General features: G+C 43.5%; 1 protein-coding gene across 23 annotated transcripts in view; it reads right to left on the bottom strand.

Moving 5' to 3' along the window:
* NFYC (nuclear transcription factor Y subunit gamma) overlaps nt 1-23,465 on the bottom strand; it is a 108,063-nt gene that overhangs the window by 68,362 nt on the left and 16,236 nt on the right. For 11 of the 23 annotated variants that reach the window (XM_054259201.2, XM_054259205.2, XM_054259207.2 and 8 more), the window contains exon 1: nt 8,517-8,769. The exons of 1 other annotated variant lie outside the window; for it this stretch is intronic. Coding sequence is in view for 3 of the 22 variants with exons in the window: in XM_054259203.2 (XP_054115178.2) it covers nt 8,084-8,177 (94 nt within the window). In the remaining 19 variants the exon portion in view is untranslated. Of the gene's footprint in view, nt 1-7,809; nt 8,179-8,516; nt 8,770-23,465 lie in introns of those variants that run through there. 11 more of the 23 variants (XM_078331362.1, XM_078331376.1, XM_035251002.3 and 8 more) reach the window with 3 other exon arrangements.

Here is a 23,465-nt window from a genome sequence, read left to right as displayed (position 1 = left end):
CTCCACCACACAACAGTCATAACATGAAACGTTTATTAGGTGTTCTCACAAACAGCAGTCCATGACCCAGTAAGTCTGAGTAACACTGCATAACGCATCTTCTCTCTTGAAGGGTCACAGGCACATAAGCACCAAGGCTCTGAATAATAATTCTACAATAAAGAAAGGCATTTCACTTTGGCCATGATTTTGTCAAGGATCCTTTTCTCATCCCCAAAGGACACCGATTAGCACAACACAGAACTAATGTTCAGTGGAACAGCTTGGAAAATGCTTCTCTAAACCAACTTACAAATTTTAGTTGAGTAAAAAGGCTACAGGCAAGTGTATTCTGACAACTTTCCAAAATGGTTAGAGTTTTACACATATTATGGCGTTTTCCTTTTTAACTTAGTACTACTGAAAATGACATTAAATACCACCATAAATAGCAATCCTTTGCCTCCTAAATGATTGCCAACCAAGCATCCTTGGCTTCTTAAAAGGCCCCAACTTTGTCATTTCATAATGAGCAAATTCTATACTGTTTACCTTCAGGGTACAGCAATAATTTTTAAAACAGTTTAAAATGACAAGGATGTCAACTGTGCAGACAATATAGACTTTATTAACCCTTTCTCTCTTCCTTTTAAAATGAACAGATCATGCCAATGTTAAAAGGATATATCTTCTTAACAGTGGGCAAAGAATCTCACTTCATAGTGATCACTGGACAATTTACAGCTCAGGAGGCCAAGGGTAACAGTAATCAGGGATTGTGAAAACCTTCAGTAACTCACATATTTAAGACAATGACATGATACAAAATATTCTATACTCTTAATATCATTTCCTATGAGTCATCTCATTCCTATAACTGAAACACTGCTCAAGATCACTATGGTTCATACCCATGAATGTATTTAAGGATAGAACAATTATTGAATCCTATTTATTAAGAATATACTACTGACTTTAAATGAAGGCTATTCAGGCTAGGTGCTGTAATTCCAGCACTTTGGGAGGCTGAAGCAGGTGGATCACCTGAGGTCAGGAGTTTATGACCAGCCTGGCCAACATGGTAAAACCCTGTCTCTATAAAAAATGCAAAAATTAGCCAGGTGTGGTGGCACACACTTGTAGTCCGAACTACTTAGGAAGCTGAGGCAGGAGAATTCCTTGAACCCAAAAAGCAGAGATTGCAGTAAGCCGATATCGTGTCACTGTACTCCAGCCTGGGTGACAGAGCAAGACTCTGGCAAATAAATAAACAAATAAAGGGTATTCATTTAAATAGGACACCTTATATATAGTACCTTGGACACGGATTTTTGTTTGTTTGTTTGTATTTCTGAAGAGGGAATCCCACTCTGTCACCCAGGCTGGAGTGCAGCAGCACGATCTCAGCTCACTGCAACCTCCGCCTCCTGAGTTCAAGTGACTCTCGTGTCTCAGCCTCCCAAGTAGCTGGGACTACAGGTGCCCGCAACCATGCCTGGCTAATTTTTTATATTTTTAGTAAGCCCACCTCAGCTTCCCAAAGTGCTGGGATTACAGGCATGAGCCACCGTGACCAGCCAGACATGAGTATTTCAATTTAAACATACTCTACTGGAAACATTCAAATGCAAAGATTAAACTCTAGTACCACTCTCTAAACTACAAGTTTATACAATATAAAGTCCTCACTGTATAAAAGAAAGTAGTGAATTTGGAAGTAATCTATCTGCAGATCTGAAAATACCGAAATGGAAAATACAACCCCAATACTGAAAATGACTACAGGTGCTGTCTCACTGCTATCAGGTATATAACTGCTGAAACATGGAGAAGTGTGGGAAGGGTGCAACAATTCCTGCAACCTGGCAAAATTTTCTGCAGGCAAAGAGATTTTTCCTGAACCATTCCACAATGCTGTTTTCCTGCTTACTTCAAAGAAAACGTTACTCAAGTGACTACAAATCACACAAACCAAACTAACAGTCCTACCTCAACTGATAATTTCTACCATTAGGAAAATTTTAAATGACTGACTATAATGCAAATCTCTCCCTCTGGTCAGAATGAAAACACTGGTTGTTCTGACTTTAATCATCATTGCTATTTGTCAAATATGAAAAAGTTTTCATCACATTGCAATCATTACCACTCAACACTCGGGGATCAACAAAAGAGATGAGGAAACAACCTTTCCCTGAAACAAACGATCCTACTACTTTGTGCATTCAGAAGTAAGATTGACCTCACACTGATCCACTGAAAATCGGCTCCTAAACCACAACAGCACAACTAAATTAGGTTATGTCTTTCATGTCAAGTGGTCGTTCTCCCGTACGGAAATCTTACTGTATATAACAGATCATACAATTATAAAAGGCCTCCCCCCTGCCCATCAAGGAAGCTGTAACTGGCTGAAAGGACAGATTTTATGGTGTTCTAAAATGAAAATGTGTTCTCTCACTTATTAAGGTGCACTAAGTGACAGACATCTACCACACACTATTATATTCATTTCTCTTAACTACCCTATAAGGTTGGTATTATTGCCGTTATTTTATAGAGGAAGAAACAAGAGCCTGCCCCAGCACACAGACAGGGTAAACGCATTGTAGACAGAATTCTTCCCTGGGTCTGACTCTAATCAGCAACTAATACTGTCCCCTCCCAAAGGCACTTTTTGGCCAAAGTTTTAAAAATCCATTTCCTCCTGCAATTAATCTCCTTAAATTATGTTGAGTGCTTTGAGTCTCTGTAGGAAAACACTAAAATGACCTTGTAGCCTTCCTAAATTGTGACATTGCATGCATTAAAAACTGAATAAACAAAATGAAAAGAGAGACTGTAAGACATCAGATAAGTCACAATCAGTTTCCTCTGAGAACAAGAAACAGAACAGAAAAGAACAACTTACTGGCTGAGGAATGTTCTTCCTGATTGCATGCCTGAGGCCAGGATAAACCTCAAGAAGGTCATCTGTGACACTAGTAATGTCCTCTGCCATTTTCACTCCCAAGACTGAGATAAACTCGTCACTTAAAGTCATCTCTGCCATCAAGTCAATGCTTCTACAGGACAGGCAATGCTAACCAGTGGAATGAGCACCTGTGTGGAAATTCAGTGAACTGGGCAAGATTTAGCTCTGCCCTTGCATAGCCAAGTTACCCTGTCAAGGTCATCTCACTCTTTTAGAGCCTCAGTACAAAGGACACGCCTGAAAGAACTTAAACTCACTCCCTGAGCTAAGATGCCAAGACTTTTTCCTCTATCCATAATATTCCCATAATTTTTTTGTGGGGTTTTTTTTGTTTGTTTTTTTTTTATTTTCAGACAGTTTCACTCTTGTCTCCCAGGCTGGAATGCAGTGGTGCGATCTTAGCTCACTGCAATCTCTCTCTCCCTCCAAGTGATCCTCCTTCCTTAGCCTTCCAAGTAGCTGGGATTATAGGCGCTCACAACCGCGCCGGCTAAATTTTTTGTATTTTTAGTAGAGACGGGGTTTCGCCATATTGGGCAGGCTGGTCTCAAACTCCTGACCTCAGGTGATCCGCCTGACTCGGCCTCCCAAAGTGCTCAGATTACAGGCATGAGCCACTGTGTCCAGTCTCTTTTCCCAAAATATTCTATGATGTTGACACAGTGTTTAAGAGTAAGGGCTTCACTTACAAAGAATTAAGAATCACAAATCTATGGCTCACGCCTGTCATCCCAGCACTTTGGGAGGCCAAAGCCAGCAAACCAAATGAGGTCAGGAGTTCAAAACCAGCCTGGCCAACACAGTGAAACTGTCTTTACTAAAAATAAAAAAAATTAGCTGGAGGTGGAGGGGGGCACCTGTAATCCCAGCTACTCGGGAGGCTGAGGCAGGAGAATCGCTTGAACCCGGGAGGTGGAGATTGCAGTGAGCCAAGATCGTACCACTGCACTCCAGTCCGGGCGACAGTATCAGATTCTGTCTTGAAAAAAAAAAAAAAAAATTACAAATCTGTGTGTGAATCTGGGCTCTGCTACTTTCAGGCTGTGAGACCTTAAGCAAATTACTTAACTCTTCAGTTTCCCCACATGTAAAAATGAGCGTGGCTATATTGTCTACCTCATAGTGTATGAGGATAAATGTACATAATACATTTACATCCTAGCTGGTACAATGTAAGCACTCAATAGAAGTAGTAATTATATTATTCTTGCATTTGATTCATCAATCCTTAGTGGCTCAGTACCTTTGAACTAAAAGATGTAAATTTCAAAATTACCTCAAAAACAAACCCTGCATAGCTTGGCCAGGCACAGTGGCTCACGCTTATAATCCCCGCACTTTGGGAAGCCAAAGGGGGCATCGCCTGAGGTCAGGAGTTCAAGACCAGCCTGACTAACATGGTGAAACCCACTCTCTACTAAAAATACAAAAATTAGCTGGGCCAGGCACAGTGGCTCACGCCTGTAATCCCAGCACTTTGGGAGGCCAAGGAAGGCAGATCACAAGGTCAAGAGAGCGAGACCATCCTGGCCAATACAGTGAAACCCTGTCTCTACTAAAAATACAAAAATTAGCTGGGCGTAGTGGTGCATGCCTATAGTCCCAGCTACTCAAGAGACTGAGGCAGAATTGCTTGAACCTGGAAGGTGGAGGTTGCAGATCACACCACTGCACTCCAGTCTGGCACCTGGAGACAGATCGAGACTCTGTCTCGAAAAAAATAAATTTAAAAAAAATTAGCTGGGTGTGGTGGTGCACACCTATAATCCCAGCTCCTCAGGAGGCCAAGGCAGGAGAATTGTTTGAACCCAGGAAGCAGAGGTTGCAGTGAGCTGAGATCGCATGACTGCACTCATGCCTGGGTGACAGAGCAAGACTTTGTCTCCCCCATCGCAAAAAAAAAAAAAGATGCCCCCACATAGCTCCCCAGCATAGAATGGGTTGAGCCCATAAATGGTTACAATCCTGTGGTCTGAATCGTCATTTTGCTTTGCCTCCATTTCTCTGAAAATAAAAAGGGGATTAAAATACCTCATAAAATATTCTCTAGTACAGTTTTGGGATTTTTATTTTACTTTATTTGGAGACTGAGTCTTGCTCTGTCACCCAGGCTGGAATGCAGTGGCACAACCTCAGCTCACTACAAACCTCCGCCTCCCGAGTTCCAGCGATTCTCCTGCCTCAGCTTCCAATTAGCGGGGATTACAGGTGACCACCACCACACCCAGCTAATTTTTGTATTTTTAGTAGAGACAGGGTTTCACATGTGCGAGGCTGGTCTTGAACTCCTGACCTCAAGTGATCCACCCACCTCAGCCTCCCAATATGCTGGGATTACAGGCATGAGCCACCATGTCCAGCCTCTAGTAGTTTTGACCAAAGACAAAGTATGTAGTATAAATGAGATAACAGAATTATTTGTCACAAGAATTAAATAAGATGACATGGGCACAGCCTATAAAGTATAAAGCTTAGTATGATTTCTGCTTATAAGAAGAAGCTGAGGTCGGGCGCAGTGGCTCATGCCTATAATCCCAGCACTTTGGGAGGCCAATGCAGGTGGATCACAACATCAGGAGTTCGAGACTATCCTAGCTAACATGGTGAAACTCTGTCTCTATTAAAAATACAAAAATTAGCTGGATGTAGTGGTGCGCACCTGTAATTCCAGCTACTCAGGAGGCTGAGGCAGGAGAATTACTTGAACCCAGGAGGTGGAGGTTGCAGTAACCCAAGATCGTACCACTGCACTCCAACCTGGGTGACAGAAAGAGACTCCATCCCCCCAAAAAGAAGGAGCTGAGGTTCACAAGTTTTAAATATAAACTCAGACCTACTGAGATTTCCTGAGAGTTAAAGATTTCTAGAGTGGTCAACTCTAGAAATAACAAGATGGCCATGGGTGTAAGGGGCTAACATGGAAATAAAGTGGCCAACAATGTTGAAGGGCAGGTTGCTGCAGAAACGCCTGCTGCATAATAAAGGTATACATACACACTCATTTTTCTCATTTTGTCTAGCCTTAGTAAAAAAGAAACTAAGTTACAGATCTACATCATTCTTCATATTTTGTTAACTTGATGACCGAGCCAAAGGCGGCTGAAAGAACCAATGTACAAAATGCATGGCAAACCCTATTTTCACTTGTAGCTTTGCCTCTATCTTCCACATGAAATGTTACTGCAAATAAAGATGAGGGAGGGCTTCAACTAAGCACATCAAGACATAAGGCAATTAAGACCTCCAACTCACTGGTCTCCCCTCAAAACCTGATTCAAATGTTTCCATGCAAAATTGGAACTGCAAATATTTTGTCCCATCCAGTCTTAATTTCACACATTGTTCAGGATAAGCATATCCTAGAATCAATATCCCACAGTCTGAAGAAAGCACTAGGCTTTGAATTGGTCCTGGTATTTGGAGACACCCTAAGGAACTGGTGATGTTTGGAAAACCACTTCAGTGAGCTCTTTACACTATGCATGTAGTAGTTCCTCACTGCTTGGCATAAATTACTTTCATATACAGAAAGCCTATCTGCAATATATTCTGAAACCTGGTTTTAAGGAATGCAGATATTTCAAGTTTCTGTACATATTTTTTCCCCATTATCTACCTGGGTTCAGGAAAAATGCAGCAATTTACTTTGTAAATCTTCCTTTACACAATAGAAACCAAGGGATATGACTGAATACCTAGCTGAAGAACCCATATTCTATATAGTTACAATTCTGTGGTCTAAATACTTAAGCAGCACAACAAATTCTTACGAATTATAGCTTTCCATTTAATACACTCTCAACACCCAGAAATCAAAGTAGACGATCCACTTGGAAATATAAAATTATCTGGAAGTTTGATCCGTGAGGTTTATGCTGACAGCATAATGTAGCAGAAGATAAAATTACAGGCTTTGGCATCAGGCAACCTGGGTTTGAATTCCAGCTCAACCACTTACAGAGTGACACTAGACAAGCTACTTAACCTGTGTGATCCTCAGTTTCCTCATCTGCAATATTGGGATGATAATGCCTATCTACTGGTGTTAAAATGTGCCCCAAAATACCAATTCTCTTCCTCTACTACTTTTCAATTCCCTTCTCCAGAAACTTTAGTTGCATTCACATAAAACTGAATACATTTGAAAACCATAGAAGTTTCTTGAATTTGGTATGAAAACAGAAGAGTAACATCTAAAACTAAAAGGACAACCTAACAAAAACAAGAAAAAACAAATTAGGAAAACACAGAGGTTTAACATAAATGTGTTTCCATGCTCCTCACACATTGGGAGGAGCAAATGTAAAGCAATATAAATAACTATGATTAAGATTCAGTGGAAAAGGAACATATCCCCAACAAGTCCAATGGAACGACTCTGACTGGAATAAAAATTTTGGAATATGAACCAGAAAGTGTTGACAAGTCCTGTTCCTTAAGAAGCCATCCGCCGGCTGGGCATGGTGGCTCAAGCCTGTAATCCCAGCACTTTGGGAGGCCGAGGCGGGTGGATCACGAGGTCAAGAGATCGAGACCATCCTGGTCAACATGGCGAAACCCTGTCTCTACTAAAATACAAAAAAATTAGCTGGGCATGGTGGCGCGTGCCTGTAATCCCTGCTACTCAGGAAGCTGAGGCAGGAGAATTGCCAGAACCCAGGAGGTGGAGGTTGCGGTGAGCCGAGATCGCGCCATTGCACTCCAGCCTGGGTAACAAGAGCGGAACTCCGACTCAAAAAAAAAAAAAAAAAAAAAACCACACCTCAGTGTTTAAATGCTTGCACTCTCCGGCAAAATCCCTGATCTGATTCTACATTTCATCTATGCCCCTAGCCCTGATGCCTTTTTCCCCATACCATGCACTCACACCGTGGACTTCAGGGCCACTTCCAAACTGGGTCACACTAGCACCCCTGGATCTCGAAGATCTCTCAGCTGGTCACTTGGGCTTCGGTGTTTCCAGGCCTGGAACCCTGAGGGCCTGCACAACCCCATGTTGGGCTACATATGTATCAGGAAAAGCACCTATGAAAGTGAATGTCCCCCATTCCAGGCCACAGCCCAGGCTACCCCCAAAGCACCGGCCAGGCCATCACCCTCTCTTCCCCCTTAAGGCCTCTAGGCTCGCACCCGCGCCGCAACCCCCGCGTGCGCCGCAGGGGGTCATTGCCCCCGCCGCCCTAGACCAAGACGCGCGCATCCCTGCAGCCTCAGATTCCTTCATCACCCCCTAGGCCGGAGCCGGCGCGACCAATAAGGTGCCAGGTCCGCGGCCTCCCCGCCACCAACCAATCACGAGCGAGCCCCCCCGCCGTCGCCTTCCGCCAATGGGAGAAAGCCCGCGGGCCGGGCCGACGAGGCGCACGGACCCCACGAGCGCGGCGGCGGGGACGACAGCGTCGGGGCTGGCAAGAACACAACATGGCGGCGAGCAGGCCGGACCGAGCTACAGCAACGGCCGCGCGAGGAAGTGAGGTCTCCGGCCGAGGCGGGAAGCGCTGCCCCTCCCCCCGCCGCCGCTCCCCTCTCACCCTCCCTCGCACGGAAGCTCCCGCACACTCACACGCCTTTGCTCGGGAGTCCGGGAAGAGCAGGAGCCGCCCCCGCGCTCCTGCAGAGTCGGGCAATGCAGAGGCCCAGGCACGGCGGAAGGAAGGGGAAAGCGTGCGTCACGGAGAACGGAGCGCGCGCGAAGCGGGGGCACAAACAAGATGGCGGTCACGCCGTTTGCACGGTCTCTCCTTTTCCCTTCCCCCTCCCTGGGCCTAGACTCTTAGTATCGGGCTGCGCGCAGAAGCTGAGCTGCTTGAAGTCTCGCGAGGATTGGGAAGGGGCGACGACAGAGTGAGGCGGAAAGAGATGTGAGAGTTTTGACCCCACCCCCTTTCGGGGGATCTGGAGGCGTTGCCCGGTGACCTCCACCTGGCTTTCTATCCTTGTGACTCTCTTTGGTGCGAGCTTGAATTTTAGTAAATAAGTAGGGGCGTGTGCGTGTGCGTGTGCGCTTGAATTTTAGGAAATAATACGTGTGTATTTGGGTTTTTAATTTGGGGAGAACTGGAGGATGAAGGTCGACTTGGCGTGCCAGATGAAGCATGCTGTTCAAGTAGACAGCTACTGGCGCCTTAAATTCATAAAAGAGAGCATTTGACACCAAACTGTAAAGTGATACCCTCCAAAATAAAGAACAGTACTTGGCAAGAATAGTTAGCTTGTAACTTCGACATAGACGTTGTTCTCATTTGAATGCAGATTTTAAATCTTTATCACGCAGTTGAAAACCACAGCTACAATGAGCATGGACTTTTTCACTTATCTCTTTCATTTCCATTGGTCCAAAGGCATCAGGATTTTATCCATTTTACAAATGATAAAACTGAAGCTCAAAAAGGTTAAGTAACTTGATCTAAGTAAGGCCCCACAGCTAGTAGCTGTCAAAACCCAATCCGAATAACTTCAAAACCTATAGGAATAGTCATCAAATGTGTTTTGAATGGAATTACCTACAGTAAGAGTTAGTGCATGAGGTAACAAGCACAGAGAGGAATGACTGCCTCTGCTGATGGTAACCTTGAATTTTACTTTGGAGCTTTTGTGACATGTGTTGCATGGGTCCTCAATAAAATCTACACATATTGTTACTCACTACCTGTGGGTTTATAACCCTGGTGATAAAGTAATTGAGAATAGTGGAATAAACCCTTAAATTCAGGAAAATTGTTTTCAAATCCAATTTCAATAAATGTGCTTTAGGCACTCAATAAATATTTGATGAATAAATTAACAAAACCTAACTATAAGACACTTGACTTCAGGGAGTCTCAATTTCTTCATCTGTAAAAGGATCTAATTCCTAACTCTTGGTAATGTAGGGAGAGTGAATGAAATAATGTGAGAGTGCTTTGTAAACTGCAATAGTGTTATAAAGAAGTTACTGCAGTAAGCTATGAACATGCCACTGCACTCTAGCCTGGGTGAAGCAGTGCAAGGCCTTGTCTCAGAAAAAAAAAAAAAAGTTACTTATAACAACAATGACATTTTCAGACTTCAGAAATGGCATACAATTATGAACAGGGAGACTCAAGAAAATACTATGTTGAGACTGTAGAGAGACAAATTAGCTATTGGAAAAAAGCTACGTAAGTCTTTCTACAAGTATGTATTGAGCAATTATTGCATATGCTATGCTTACCAGAGAAATGTAAAAATGTGTAGGAAACATGATTATCGTTGTAATTAAGTATTGACTGCACTTAGGGGCTGCAGTCCATTCTCTTCCAAGAGCCTGGAAATTGGGTCGCCCTCAGAAATAAATAAAAATCTACATATTAGGGGAAATTAGCTAAGAATGATGTTAAATATATTTAACAACAAGTAGTGCTCAAGCATTGAACAAGCAGAATTAGAAATCCAGTTAGGGTCCTGGAGGTACAGCAGCTACTTACCAGACAGTACTAGAGTATTTCAGTATTTTAATAGTCAATGCTATAACTGATAGCAGTCATCTGGTACATGTGAGGCTAATATTAGTCCTTGCTGTAGACTGTATTATCAATGGTCTCTGCCCTTCCCTTTCTAAAGCCCTCTCTATCTAGCTTGTCCCTAGGAGATTTGGGTGAAAGACTTTTCCCCCTAATGTCATCAAGTTTGTCCTTGTTTTGACCAGTGAAATGTGAGTAAAAATGGCATGAACCACTTCTCAGCAGAAATTTATGAGCTATCTTATGATTTTACCATATTATCTTTCCTCTGATACAAGAGCAGTATGTCCTAAATAGAGCTACCTCTTCAGCTTTGGTCCCAGAATGATGTGCAGAGCCACAACTGACAGACATGACGTGGAATGTCGTGTGGACAATAAATAAATCTTTGTTGTAAGCCGCTGAGATTGTTTTCATTGTTACTGCAGCATAACCTGCTAGCTAAGCAGACTAATGCAGCCATGAAATTCACTGTCTGTAGGAGTAAGCCAAGACCTTTTTTTACAAACATGACCAAAAAACAAAACATACTCTGGGCCAGGCACAGTTGCTGATGCCTGTGGTCCCAGCATTTATGAGGCAGAGGTGGACAGATCATGAGGTCAGGAGATGAAGCATCCTGGCCAACATGGCGAAACCTCGTCTCTACTAAAAATAAAAAAATTAGCTGGACATGGTGGCACATGCCTGTAGTCCCAGCTACTTGGGAGGCTGAGGCACGAGAATCACTTGAACCCAGGAGGCAGAGGTTGCAGTGAGCCGAGATCACTCCACCCTCGGTGACAGAGTGAGACTTTGTCTTAAAAAAAAAAAAAAATACTCTGATCTAGGTCATATGAGAGGAATCTCAAGAAGGCAGATATGATTGTAATTTAATAAACGGAACCTAATCAATCTTGTCAGCCATTCTGTGCCCTTTTTGGAGAGAGATTCTGTGAACAAAAGGGCTTACTCAGCCATGGCAGCCCAAAACAAGGCAGTCACAAAGGCTAGCACTAACCATTGCCCCTCTAAGCCTCATATCAGTTAAGCCACTAAGCATTAGAATTTCCTTGTCCATGTCATCTCTGTAGTGGATGAGAATATCTCAGACTGCCTCAGCTAAGAAATGCTTCTTTCCCCCCAACCCTAGCTGGGAGTCTCACTCTGTTACTCAGGCTGGAGTGCAATGGTGCACTCTCAGCTCACCTCCACCTCCCGGGTTCAAGTGATTCTCCTGCCTCAGCCTCCCAATTAGCTGGGATTACAGGTGCATGCCACCACGCCCAGCTAATTTTTGTATTTTTAAGTAGAGATGGGGTTTCACCATGTTGATCAGGCTGGTCTCGAACCCCTGACCTTGTGATCCGCCCGCCTCAGCCTCCCAGAATGCTGGGATTACAGGCGTGAGCCACCGCACCGGCTAAAAATGCTTCTTAAGATCAACATGCTTTCCTCTATGTTCACGCAGCAAGCGTCTTGGTGATAGGGACAGAATTAATGATCTGCCACCTAGAGGATTCCAGTTCTTTTGATAATTGTATTTTTCATTGCAACTGATCAGTTGGATTCCTCTTTATGTAAAAGTTTCTGTGAGCTTAGCAAATACAAGACACCCCTTCCCTGCCCCCAGGAAATAAACTCTCTGCTTACTATTAAAATCAGGTTTCTGAGTTTGCAAGGTTAAAGATCAGTTCTTGTATCATGGTAAATTCCTTAAGGTTCTAGCACTATAATGGGACCTGTCTAGACAGCCAGCTGGACTTCCTTAAGCCACACCCCTCTGTCTCATTGTGTGCCTTCTTTGACCTAAAAGAAAAGCAGTGCTAAAGAGAGGTATAGTTCATGTGCTGCTGGAGTTCAAAAAGAGCGTGCTTACTTCCACTTAATATGAAATAATAGCAGGAGTTTGGGAAAGATTTGCAAGCATGTGAACCTTGAACTGGGTCTTAAAAAGTGAGTAGAATTAGGGAAGAGCATGCCATATGTAGGCAGCCGGTAGAGCAAATAGAAGTGAGGGATCAGTTGAGGAAGTACAGAATAAGAGGGAATGAAAGAAGAATCATATGGAAAGATACATTATTATGGTTAAATTAAGGCTCTTGGGTTTTATTTTCTGCTATGGGAAGTGAGTGGTAGAAGTTCTTTGTTTTGCTTTTAAACAGTTTAGCCATCTTTAAGTGTACATTTCAGTGACGTTAAGCCTGTTCATGTTGTGTATCCATCAGCAGAATTTGTCAGTACCCCATACTGAAACTCTGTATATATTAAGCACTAACGCCCTATCCCTTCTCCCCCAGCTTCTGGTAACCACCATTCTACTTTCACCTTTTGGCTACTATAAATGAAGCTTCTATGGACAGTGATATACAAATACCTGTTGAAGTCCCCACTTTCGATTATTTGGGATATATGCCCATAGTGAAATTGCTGGATTATATGGTAATTCCATGTTTAATTGTTTGTTTTGAGGAGCCACCATACTGTTTTCCATAGCTTCTATGTCATATTACATTCCCAGTGGTAGAAGGTTTTACAAAAGATAGTGACATAATCAAAACTATGCTTCAGAGCAATCTGGAAAAGAGAGTAAGGTGGAATGGAGTTGCAGAATGACCATATGGAGACTTCTACAATTGTTTAGGCAAGATATAATGAGGGTCAGGCCTGATCACATCAGCAGCAATGAGAATGGAGGGAAGAGGGTACAAATGCTGAGGTGATACTGCCAAGGAAACACTGAAAGGACTTGACTGTCGATTGGCTATTGAGGATTTGGGAAGAAGAAAATCAAGGTGTTTAATATGAATCCCATGTGCCACACCTGGGAGGATGGTAGTCTCCAGATGAAGAGTTAGGGTATGGAGAATTTATGAGTTCAGGTTTGGATATGTAACATTGTAAGCCACAGGGTGGACATTTGTTGTCTTGCATGCTGAATACCCCTTGCCTTTTCAACTGGTAATGGCACTGTATTTTTTTTTTTTTTTATTGAGACTGAGTTTCGCTCCTGTTGCCCAGGCTGGAGTGTAGTGGTGCGATCTCGGCTCACTGCAACCTCCGCCTTCCAGGTTCAAGCTAATCTCCTGACTTAGCCTCCCAAGTAGCTGGGATTACAGGTGCCCGCCCCCACACCCAGCTAATTTTTTGTACTTTCAGTGGAAATGGGGTTCTACTCTGTTGGCCAGGCTGGTCTCGATCTCCTGAACTCAGGTAATCCACCCACCTCGGCCTCCCAAAGTGCTGAAATGATAGGCGTGAACCACCATGCCGAGCCTACTTTTTTTTTCTTTATATAAAGATTGTAGAATGTACCCTTCTTCATCTCTGCATTGGCTAGGCTGGGAAGGTATGTGGACATGAGAATGTGCTTCTCAGATCTGTGACTGGGGAAATTGTAACATACCAACAGTCCAGCTGCTGAAATCCACCCTGAGCTTTGAAATCCATTGTCCTTTACTCCGAGGTGTTACTTCCCATAGGTTGCTTCTAGCCAGTAACTGAGCCCAATGGGGATTTTAGGACAGGACTGTTCCTGGGATAAGTGATACTCTTCTGATGGATGACTTTGACTCAAGGACTCCTCATTAACCTTGCCAAACTTTCCTTAGAACTTCACTGTAGCCTGAGACACTTCCACCTTGAACACCTTCCCTCTGTCCTTCACTCAGGGTCAGGCCTGCATCACTGTGTGATGGCTCTCAGTCTTCCATTTCCTCTCACAGGTGTTTTTCATGATAAATTTATTGCATTTTATTCTGTCTTGGTGTTTGATTTCCTGGGAATCTGAACTAACATGAGGGGAAAGAGAACAGGATGCTTCCTACCATAGTACATATTCTGTACCCCATTAGCCACAGGAGTAGGAACATGACCCAGTCTGACCAATCAGCAATCTCCCACATCTTGGCCCAGTGCCTCCTCATAGCCTCTTGGAGTAATTTGGCTCCCAGACAGTTAACCACTTGGTTCACCTCAATGACAGACATAGCTGACCAAATCTAAGCAAGGCCTCATAATTCTGCTGCTTGAGACCAACTAGTTACAAACATGGAGTCTATGGCTTCTGCAACTCCCAGACCCTGATAAACACCACCTCACAAATCGTGGGATTTGGCTTCCTGAGCAGCTGCTGAAGGGGCCAATGAAGCAACCTAGTACAGAGGATTTAGCTACCCACAGAGCAAACGATGAATGAATGGGAGACAGGAAGAAGCAAGCTGTAACTATTCATTCTTCCTTCCTCCCTCTAATGGGCTGTTTCAAGATACAGTTTCTCCATACAACCTGTCTAGAGAAATATTCTGTATGGCCAAATGTTTACTACTTCACAATGAGCTGTAGCTAGTCTCTTGACAGTCAAGAGACTAGCTACAGCTCATTGTGAAGTAGTAAACATTTCCTTCCATTGCTTCTCTTCTCTTCCCACTTTCTCTTCTCCCTAATTCTTAGTACCCCAGGGCTGTGCCTCTCACATAAAGCGTTAGCACTTAATCCCTTCTTCAGGCTTTGTTTTCTTGGAAATCTTGCTAAAACAGATCACAGTTTTTGAAGAGATGGGCACATCACCTGAACTAAGCTAAGCAAAGCCTTCCTAAAGATTTGAAATACAGATGTAGGAGAGATGGGGTTTTTTATTCTGAAGATCTTGAGCTATGAGGAACTGAGAGCGGCCATTATTCTTGCTTCATGGAGAGAGCCTGTCTGAGAATGAAGGCATCACAGAGGAAGGCAGAACTTGGAGAAAGAGGGAGACAGAGCCCTGACACATCCTTTGAATACCTAGATCCAACTTTCCCCAATATGTGTGACCACTTTGTCATTGCTTTGTCACTCTGAAGACCAGTTTTCCCAATCCATGTCATATAAAACATGGTATCCAATGAGTCCCAGGTTGCCTCCATTCAAAAAATCATCAGGTGACTAGATTCTTAGGCTCAATTCCAAATTTCTGGGAGGAAGAGCTCCTGTTTGAGCTAGCTCTGGCCAAATGTCCAGCAGTGGACATTGTGGAGAGGGGGACAAGGTCATACATAAACATGGTTGTATCCACTGTAACTCTATGAAGTGACACTTCTCAGAAGATTAGGAGTAGAGAATTAGACAGACTAAACAATGTCTATCCACTTCCTGAGAATAAATAAAGGGAAAGAGGGTAAGGAAGTCAGAGGACAGAACCTTTATCTAAACCACCACTATCTAACAGAACTTTCTGCAGTGCTGGAAATGCTTTATGTCTGTGCTGTTCAATATAGTAGCCACTAGCCGCATGTGGCTGTTGAGCATTTGAAAGATGGTTAGTGCAACCAAGAAATTGAAGTTTTAATTTCATTTTATTTAAATTTAAATAGCTACATGTAGTATCTTAGTTAGTTTTCTGCTGCTCTAACAAAATACCAAAGACTGGGCAATTTATAAAGAAAGGAACCTTACTTGGTTCACGGTGCTGGAGGCTGGAAAGTCCAAGAGCATGGCACTAGCATTTGCTGAACGTTTGGTGGGGGCCTTCTTGCCATACCGTAACACGGCAGAAGAGATCACATGGTGAGGAAGTATGCATGTCAGACGGCGGGGGGGGGAGCAAAACATATCCTTTTATCAGTAGTCTACTCCCTTCATAACTAACCCACTCCTGTGCATTAAGCCATTCATGAGGGCAGAGCCCTTGTGACCTCATCATCTCTTAAGTGTTCTACTTCTCAACATTGTTAAAATAGCAATTAAATTTCAGCTTGAGATTTAGAGGGGACATTCAAACCATAGCATGCAGCTAATGAGTACATACTAGGCAGCATAGGTCTAGACTATTGGTCCATTTTGGGAAGCAGCATGGAATATTGTCTGTAGCATGTGCTTTGAAGTTCGCCTGAACTGAGTTTGAGTCCCCATTCCATTCACTTAACCTCTCTGAGCTGGAGAGGTGAAAGATACAAAGAAAGTTGTATGTAATACCACAAAGAGAGAAAGAGACAAAAGATCTGCAAAAGGTCTGCTGGGTGCAGTGGCTCACACCTGTAATCCTAGCACTTTGGGAGGCTGAGGCAGGCAGATCACAAGGTCAGGAGTTCGAAACCAGCCTGGCCTACGTAGTGAAACCCTGTCTCTACTAAAAATACAAAACTTAGCTGGGTGGGCACCGGTAGTGCCAGCTACTCAGGAAGCTGAGGCAGGAGAATCGCTTGAACCCAAGAGGCAGAGGTTGCAGTGAACCGAGATCCCACCACTGCCCTCCAGCCTGGGTGACAAGAGCAAGACTTCATCTCAAAAAAAAAAAAAAACTACAAAGAGTCAAAGAATCAGTTGGATTTGGCAATTAGGGGACTATGAGTGAATTAAGACAGAGAAATATTGAAACTGTGATGGTTTAAAATCCAGACCAGCTATCCATCTACTTTTTGTACATCTGCTGAATTCCTTCCCTCTGGAGGGGGATCCCAGGCAGGAAGAGATTGGGAATGCAAAAGTTACCTTATCTCTTAATCCTGGGTGTCACATGGAGAGTGAGAACTCAAAGTGTGTCCTGAAGATAGGGTTCCAAGTACAAGCCAAAAAAAGTCAGAATCAGAACCATGGGCAGTGATGGGGTGTGAAGCCAAAGATGTGATTGGCTAGACCAAGGAAGCCACAAGGAAAGAACACCTCAAATACATACCCTCATTACATAGCACTTACACTGTGGCTAGACTGTGAGTCCTTCAAGGTTCAGGGCTAAGTGTGTCATGGTAATATCAGCACCTAGTAAGTGCCTGGTACCATAGTAGGTACTTAATTAACAATGGGTACCTAAACAACAACATTGAATGAATGAATGCAAGTAAGCCAGTTCACTCTCTAGTGCATGGTAGGCATTCCATAATATAATATTCATTAAGTTATTCAAGGGAGGCCAGACACGGTGTCTCATGCCTGCAATCCCAGCACTTTGGGAGGCTGAGGCATGCAGATGAAATCCCATCTCTACTAAAAATGCAAAAATTAGCTGGTTGGTGTGGTGGGCATCTGTAATTCCAGCTACTCAGGAGGCTGAGGCAGGAGAATCACTAGAACCTGGGAGATGGAGGTTGCAGTGAGCCAAGATGGCACCACTACACTCCAGCCTGGGTGGCAGAGTGAGACTCCATCTCAAAAAAATAAATAAAATAAAAGGTTATTAGAGGGAAAAAAAAACCTTGTAATGAGAAGGTACCAGGGAATCTTTCTTGACTTGGAAACTCTTGTTTGTCAGGTCCTTGCCTGGCACAGAGGAATTCTTCAATAAGTGATCACTATGGTAATATTATTAGATGGGAGTAAGGTTTTGTGTAAGGCTTGGGGAAGGCCTTGATAATAATGAGAACTAAAGGCCAGGCACTGTGGCTCATGCCTGTACTCCCAGCACTTTGGGAGGCCGAGGCAGGTGGATCCCAAGGTCAGGAGATCAAGACCATCTGGGCCAACATGATGCAACCCCATCTCTACTAAAAATATAAAAAAATTACCTGGGCGTGGCAGTGCATGCCTGTAGTCCCAGCTACTCTGGAGGCTGAGGCAGGAGAATTGCTTGAACCCAGCCAGGAGGCAGAGATTGCAGTGAGCCAAGATCGCGCCACTGAACTACAGCCTGGGCGACAGTGTGAGACTCTGTCTCAAAAAAAAAAAAAAAAAAAAAAAGAAGAGAGCTAAAATGTGTTCATCTCATTTAATCCTTAGACCAATTCAATGAGGCAGGTTTTATTAGATTAATTTTACAGATGAGAATTTTTTTTTCAGTTGAGAAAATTTAAAGAAGACATGTAGTCTCTCCAAAGTCACCCAGCTCAGAAATGGCAGAACTGGTGTTGCATCTAAACTTACCCAACTCCAGAGTCCAGGCTCCAACAGAGATTTGGGAACCAGGGAGCAGAAGGAGGCTCAAGAGATGTGCTTAAGGAAAGCATTTCTGGGGTCAAAATCCACTTCTGATTTTTATTCAATCACACCAGTCTCGATTCCTTCTCTTCTCCTTTCCACACCCACTACTTGCCTTCTTGTCGAGCTTCTCATCCCTTCTACTGAGTTCGCCTCTACACCCCAGTTCTGCTTCCTGTCCCACCGAGCCATATCTACTCTGGTTTGACTCAAGGAAGCAGGAGTTGAAATAGAGCCAAAGGAGGAAGTTTCATTTGTTTGTTTCATTTTGGTTTTAAGATACAGATTTTAGAGCAAGGGAGCAAATGAAATATTCCAGTAGACAGAAGAAATTGACAATGCAAATGAGAGAGTATATGCAGAGGTTAAGTTCTTGGGATCCTAAGCACAGGTCAGGGGAGAGGTTGGCCTCTGATAGGAGGTGGGACACTGTGACTTTCCCTCGGGGTAAAGGAAGACAGAGAATATGGGTAAAGAAGCAGAAAAGTTAGTCAAGGTTAGGATGCATACAATCAAGAGTTATGTTTTACAACAATTGATAATGGCATGGTTAAGGACAATGTGTTTCAAATATGATTGCAGGTCATGAATCATTAATATATCATGAAATTATTTAGAAGTTTGTAACTAGCTTTTTTTCTCATTTTTATCTTTTATTTTAAAAGTTGAATGGATTTGAAAATTTGAATTAATTGCACATAACAAGGGTACTATGAAAATTACTATGAAATTTTTTTGTTTCAATTGTATACGTGTGTTCTGGCTACAGTGTAAAATCTGTTTCTCCACCGGGCATGGTGGCTCACGCCTGTAATCCCAGCACTTCGGGAGGCCAACGTGGGCATATCACTTGAGGTCAGGAGTTCAAGACCAGCCTGGCCAACATGGTGAAATGTCATCTCTACTAAAAATGCAAAAATTAGCCAGGTGTGGTGGCGGCCACCTGTAATTCCAGCTACTTGAGAGGCTGAGGCACAAGAATCACTTGAACCTGGGAGGTGGAGATTGCAGTGAGCTAAGATCACACCACTGCACTCCAGCCTGGGCAACAGAGTGAGACTCTGTCTCAAAAAAAAAAATCTATTTCTTTTTGAGGGTACAGTAAAAAATATTTTCTTAAGGCCAGGCACAGTAGCTCACGCCTTTACCTCAGCACTTTGGGAGGCCAAGGTGGGCAGATCACCTAAAGTCAGGAGTTTGAGACCAGCTTGAGCAACATGGTGAAACCCCGTCTCTACTAAAAATAAAAAATTAGCCGGGTGTAGTGGCGCACGCCTGTAGTCCCAGCTAGTCGGGAGGCTGAGGCAGAAGAATTGCTTGAACTCAGGAGTCGGAGGCTACAGTGAGCCGAGATGGCACCACTGCATTCCAGCCTGGGTGACAGAGTGAGACTCTGTTTCAAAAAAAATAAAAGAAACAAACAAACATAAAAGCTGTCTAGGATATGACTATGGGAAAGATGACTGATCCGTAGAACTTTCTTTCTCTTCCAGAGTTTTCCATGATGCTTGTAAATTGGTCTTGCTTGGTTTTGCTTTGTTGTTGTTGTTCTTGTTGTTTTTTGTTTTTGTTGTTTTTTTCTTTTTCTTTTCTTTCTTTTTTTTTTTTTGTCCTCCTCCTCCTGGTGTTTATTTTATTTTTATTTATTTATTTATTTTAATTGCATTTTAGGTTTTGGGGTACATGTGAAGAACATGCAAGATAGTTGCATAGGTACACATGTGGCAGTGTGATTTGCTGCCTTCCTCCCCTTCACCTATATCTGGCATTTCTCCCCATGCTCTCCCCAACTCCCCACCCCCTGCTGTCCCTCCCCATCTCCCCCCAACAGACCCCAGTGTGTAGTGCTCCCCTCCCTGTGTCCATGCGTTCTCATTGTTCAACACCCGCCTATGAATGAGAACATGTGGTATTTCATTTTCTGTTCTTGCGTCAGTTTGCTGAGAATGATGGTCTCCAGGTTCATCCATGTCCCTACAAAGGACATGAACTCATCGTTTTTGATGGCTGCATAATATTCCATGGTGTATATGTGCCACATTTTCCCTGTCCAGTCTATCATCGATGGGCATTTGGGTTGGTTCCAGGTCTTTGCTATTGTAAACAGTGCTGCAATGAACATTCGTGTGCATGTGTCCTTATAGTAGAACGATTTATAGTCCTTTGGATATATACCCAGTAATGGGATTGCTGGGTCAAATGGAATTTCTATTTCTAGGTCCTTGAGGAATCGCCACACTGTCTTCCACAATGGTTGAACTAATTTTCACTCCCACCAACAGTGTAAAAATGTTCCTATTTCTCCACAACCTCTCCAACATCTGTTGTCTCCAGATTTTTTAATGATCGCCATTCTAACTGGCATGAGATGGTATCTCAACGTGGTTTTGATTTGCATTTCTCTAATGACCAGTGATGATGAGCATTTTTTCATGTTTGTTGGCCTCATGTATGTCTTCTTTTGTAAATTGTCTCTTTATATCCTTTGCCCACTTTTGAATGGGCTCGTTTGTTTTGTTCTTGTAAATCTGTTTGAGTTCTTTGTAAATTCTGGATATCAGCCCTTTGTCAGATGGGTAAACTGCAAAACCTTTTTCCCATTCTGTTGGTTGCCGATTCACTCTAATGACTGTTTGTTTTGCCATGCAGAAGCTGTGGAGTTTGATTAGGTCCCATTTGTCTATTTTGGCTTTTGTTGCCAATGCTTTTGGTGTTTTGGTCATGAAGTCCTTGCCTACTCCTATGTCCTGAATGGTTTTGCCTAGATTTTCTTCTAGGGTTTTTATGGTGTTAGGTCTTATGTTTAAGTCTTTAATCCATCTGGAGTTAATTTTAGTGTAAGGTGTCAGGAAGGGGTCCAGTTTTCCCAAAACCATTTATTAAACAGGGAATCCATTCCCCATTGCTTGTTTTTGTCATATTTGTCAAAGATCAGATGGTTGTAGATATGTTGTGTTGCCTCTGATGCCTCTGTTCTGTTCCATTGGTCTATATCTCTGTTTTGGTACCAGTACCATGCTGTTTTGATTACTGTAGCCTTGTAGTATAGTTTGAAGTCTGGTAGTGTGATCCTGGTGTTTATTTTATTTTTTTAATGAGGCAGGGTCTCACTATGTTGCCCAGGCTAGTCTCAAACTCCTGGGCTCCACTGATCCTCTATCCTCAGCCTTCCAAAGTGTTGGGATTACAGGCATGAGTCACTGCTCCTGACCCGAGTTTTGCTTTGTGATAGATAATAGATACCCAGAGGAGTGTGCACCTGATCAAATATGCCGGAGCTCTAAGCAGTGGCTACAGCATGTAAGTTACATATGTGCCAAAAAAAAAAAAAAAATCTTCTAGTTCATCCAGGCTACTTTCTTCTTGGTTTTCATTCCCCTTATTGTCCCAATAGGATTGTCAACAGTTCCCTGGGCCTGCATGTTTCCTCATTTGTGATTAGTAAGGAAGAGGGAGTCCACGTGCCAGCCTTCCCAGCAAAAATCCTGAGATTCATTCTGATTTGGACTGGCTGAATTCACATGACCACCCTAACCCGTCATTCTGGCCAGTGGATTGAGTGCCCTGATTTGGCTCAGCCTTGCTCTACCCAAAGGAGTTAGCTTCCTGGAAATATATGGATTCTGGAAAGGAAACCAGGGCCTATTATTAAATAGAAAGGGAAAAATGGAGAAATAAAGCAAATGACTAGTGCAAATACTATTGAATGTTTCAGCTAATGTCCAATACATATGGCCTTTAAGGTACACACATTAACTGAAAGGTTCAATAGTATTTGCACTAGTCATTTGCCTGTTTGCTTTGAGCTCTACTCTATCCTTCCCATGCTAGACCCTGAAAACTACATTTCTCAGACTCCTCTTGCCAGCTGGCTTCCTGTCATATTTGGTCAATGGGAAGTACAGGTGGGAAATTGTGAGCCTGGAGAGGGGATGATGGGAAGAGAGGTGAAGCCATTGTTCTCTCTGCTGCTGCTGGAGACCCTGGCAGTGGCTTGTTGTCATGGGCTCGGCGACCTTCAGCATTTCCAGCAGTGGTGGCTTCCTTCCCAGGCTCCAGCAGTGTTGGTGGTATGGAGGGGGCAGAAGTGGGTAGCTGCAGGCCCCAATGACCTCTGGCAATTCTGTTACCAGCATCATTGCAAAAACAGTGGTCCAGTAGTGTCAGCAACAAGTGCACTTTTGGGTCTAGTGACACTTTCCCTTTTGATCCTCCAGGCCTTGGGGTGGTAGAACTTCTTGCATCTATTCATCTCTAGTCTACCCCACTTTACCCATTTTGCTCCTTCAGGCTTTCTAACATATTTCTAACCAGTTCTCTGAAACCAATTCCCTCTGTTTGAAATTCCAGTCATTTCTGTCTTCTTGTCTTCACCCGAAGTGACACAGTGTTGCCCTGGCCATCAGATGGGCTAACTGCAATTACTAACTTCCCAGCTGTGCATCTGCAGTAGTTGTGCTGGGTAATACCATAAGAGCTGCCCACTGAGCTTTCAGCTGGGGCAGTGGGCAAGGGGTGAGCACTGACTCTGGAGCAAGCACAGGGAAAGCTGCTACTCCCTTCTGCTTCCTCTCCTGCCCCAGCTATTAGAACTGTATTATGGAGAGCTTGCTGCTTGCCTCCCAAGATAACTTGACTGCATGCTATAACTGAGAGGGATGGGCTCTGGAATGACCTGGTAGGAATGCAGTGATGAGCACAGTTGGCAAGGAGGCCCAAAACAGAGGGGCCAGGGAAGGATGTCCTTGCGGCAGAGTAGCGTTTAGGGAGGGAGGAGAGGCAGAGACTATTGCCTCTGCTTTCTTTTCTTTTTTTTTTTTTGAGATGAAGTCTTGCTCTGTCACCCAAGATGGAGTGCAGTGGCACAATCTCAGGTCACTACAACCTCCACCTACCAGGTTCAAGCAATTTTCCTGCTTCAGCCTCCCAAGTAGCTAGGATTACAGGCGTGCGTCACCACACTCAGCTAATTTTTGTATTTTTGATAGAGACAGGGTTTCACCATGTTGGCCAGGTCAGTCTTGAACTCCTGACCTCAAGTGATCCACCTGCCTTGGCCTCCCAGAGTGCTGGGATTACCAGCATGAGTCACTGCATCTGGCCCTGCTTCCTTGTTTTAGAGATACTGAGAGAGAGATAGACTAATGGTTCTCAATCTTTCTGTC

Source organism: Callithrix jacchus, chromosome 7, assembly GCF_049354715.1.
Source record: "Callithrix jacchus isolate 240 chromosome 7, calJac240_pri, whole genome shotgun sequence".
Lineage (NCBI taxonomy): Eukaryota > Metazoa > Chordata > Mammalia > Primates > Cebidae > Callithrix > Callithrix jacchus.
The sequence above is the reverse complement of the archived record's forward strand: the minus strand, read 5'-3'. Positions and strand labels throughout refer to the sequence as shown.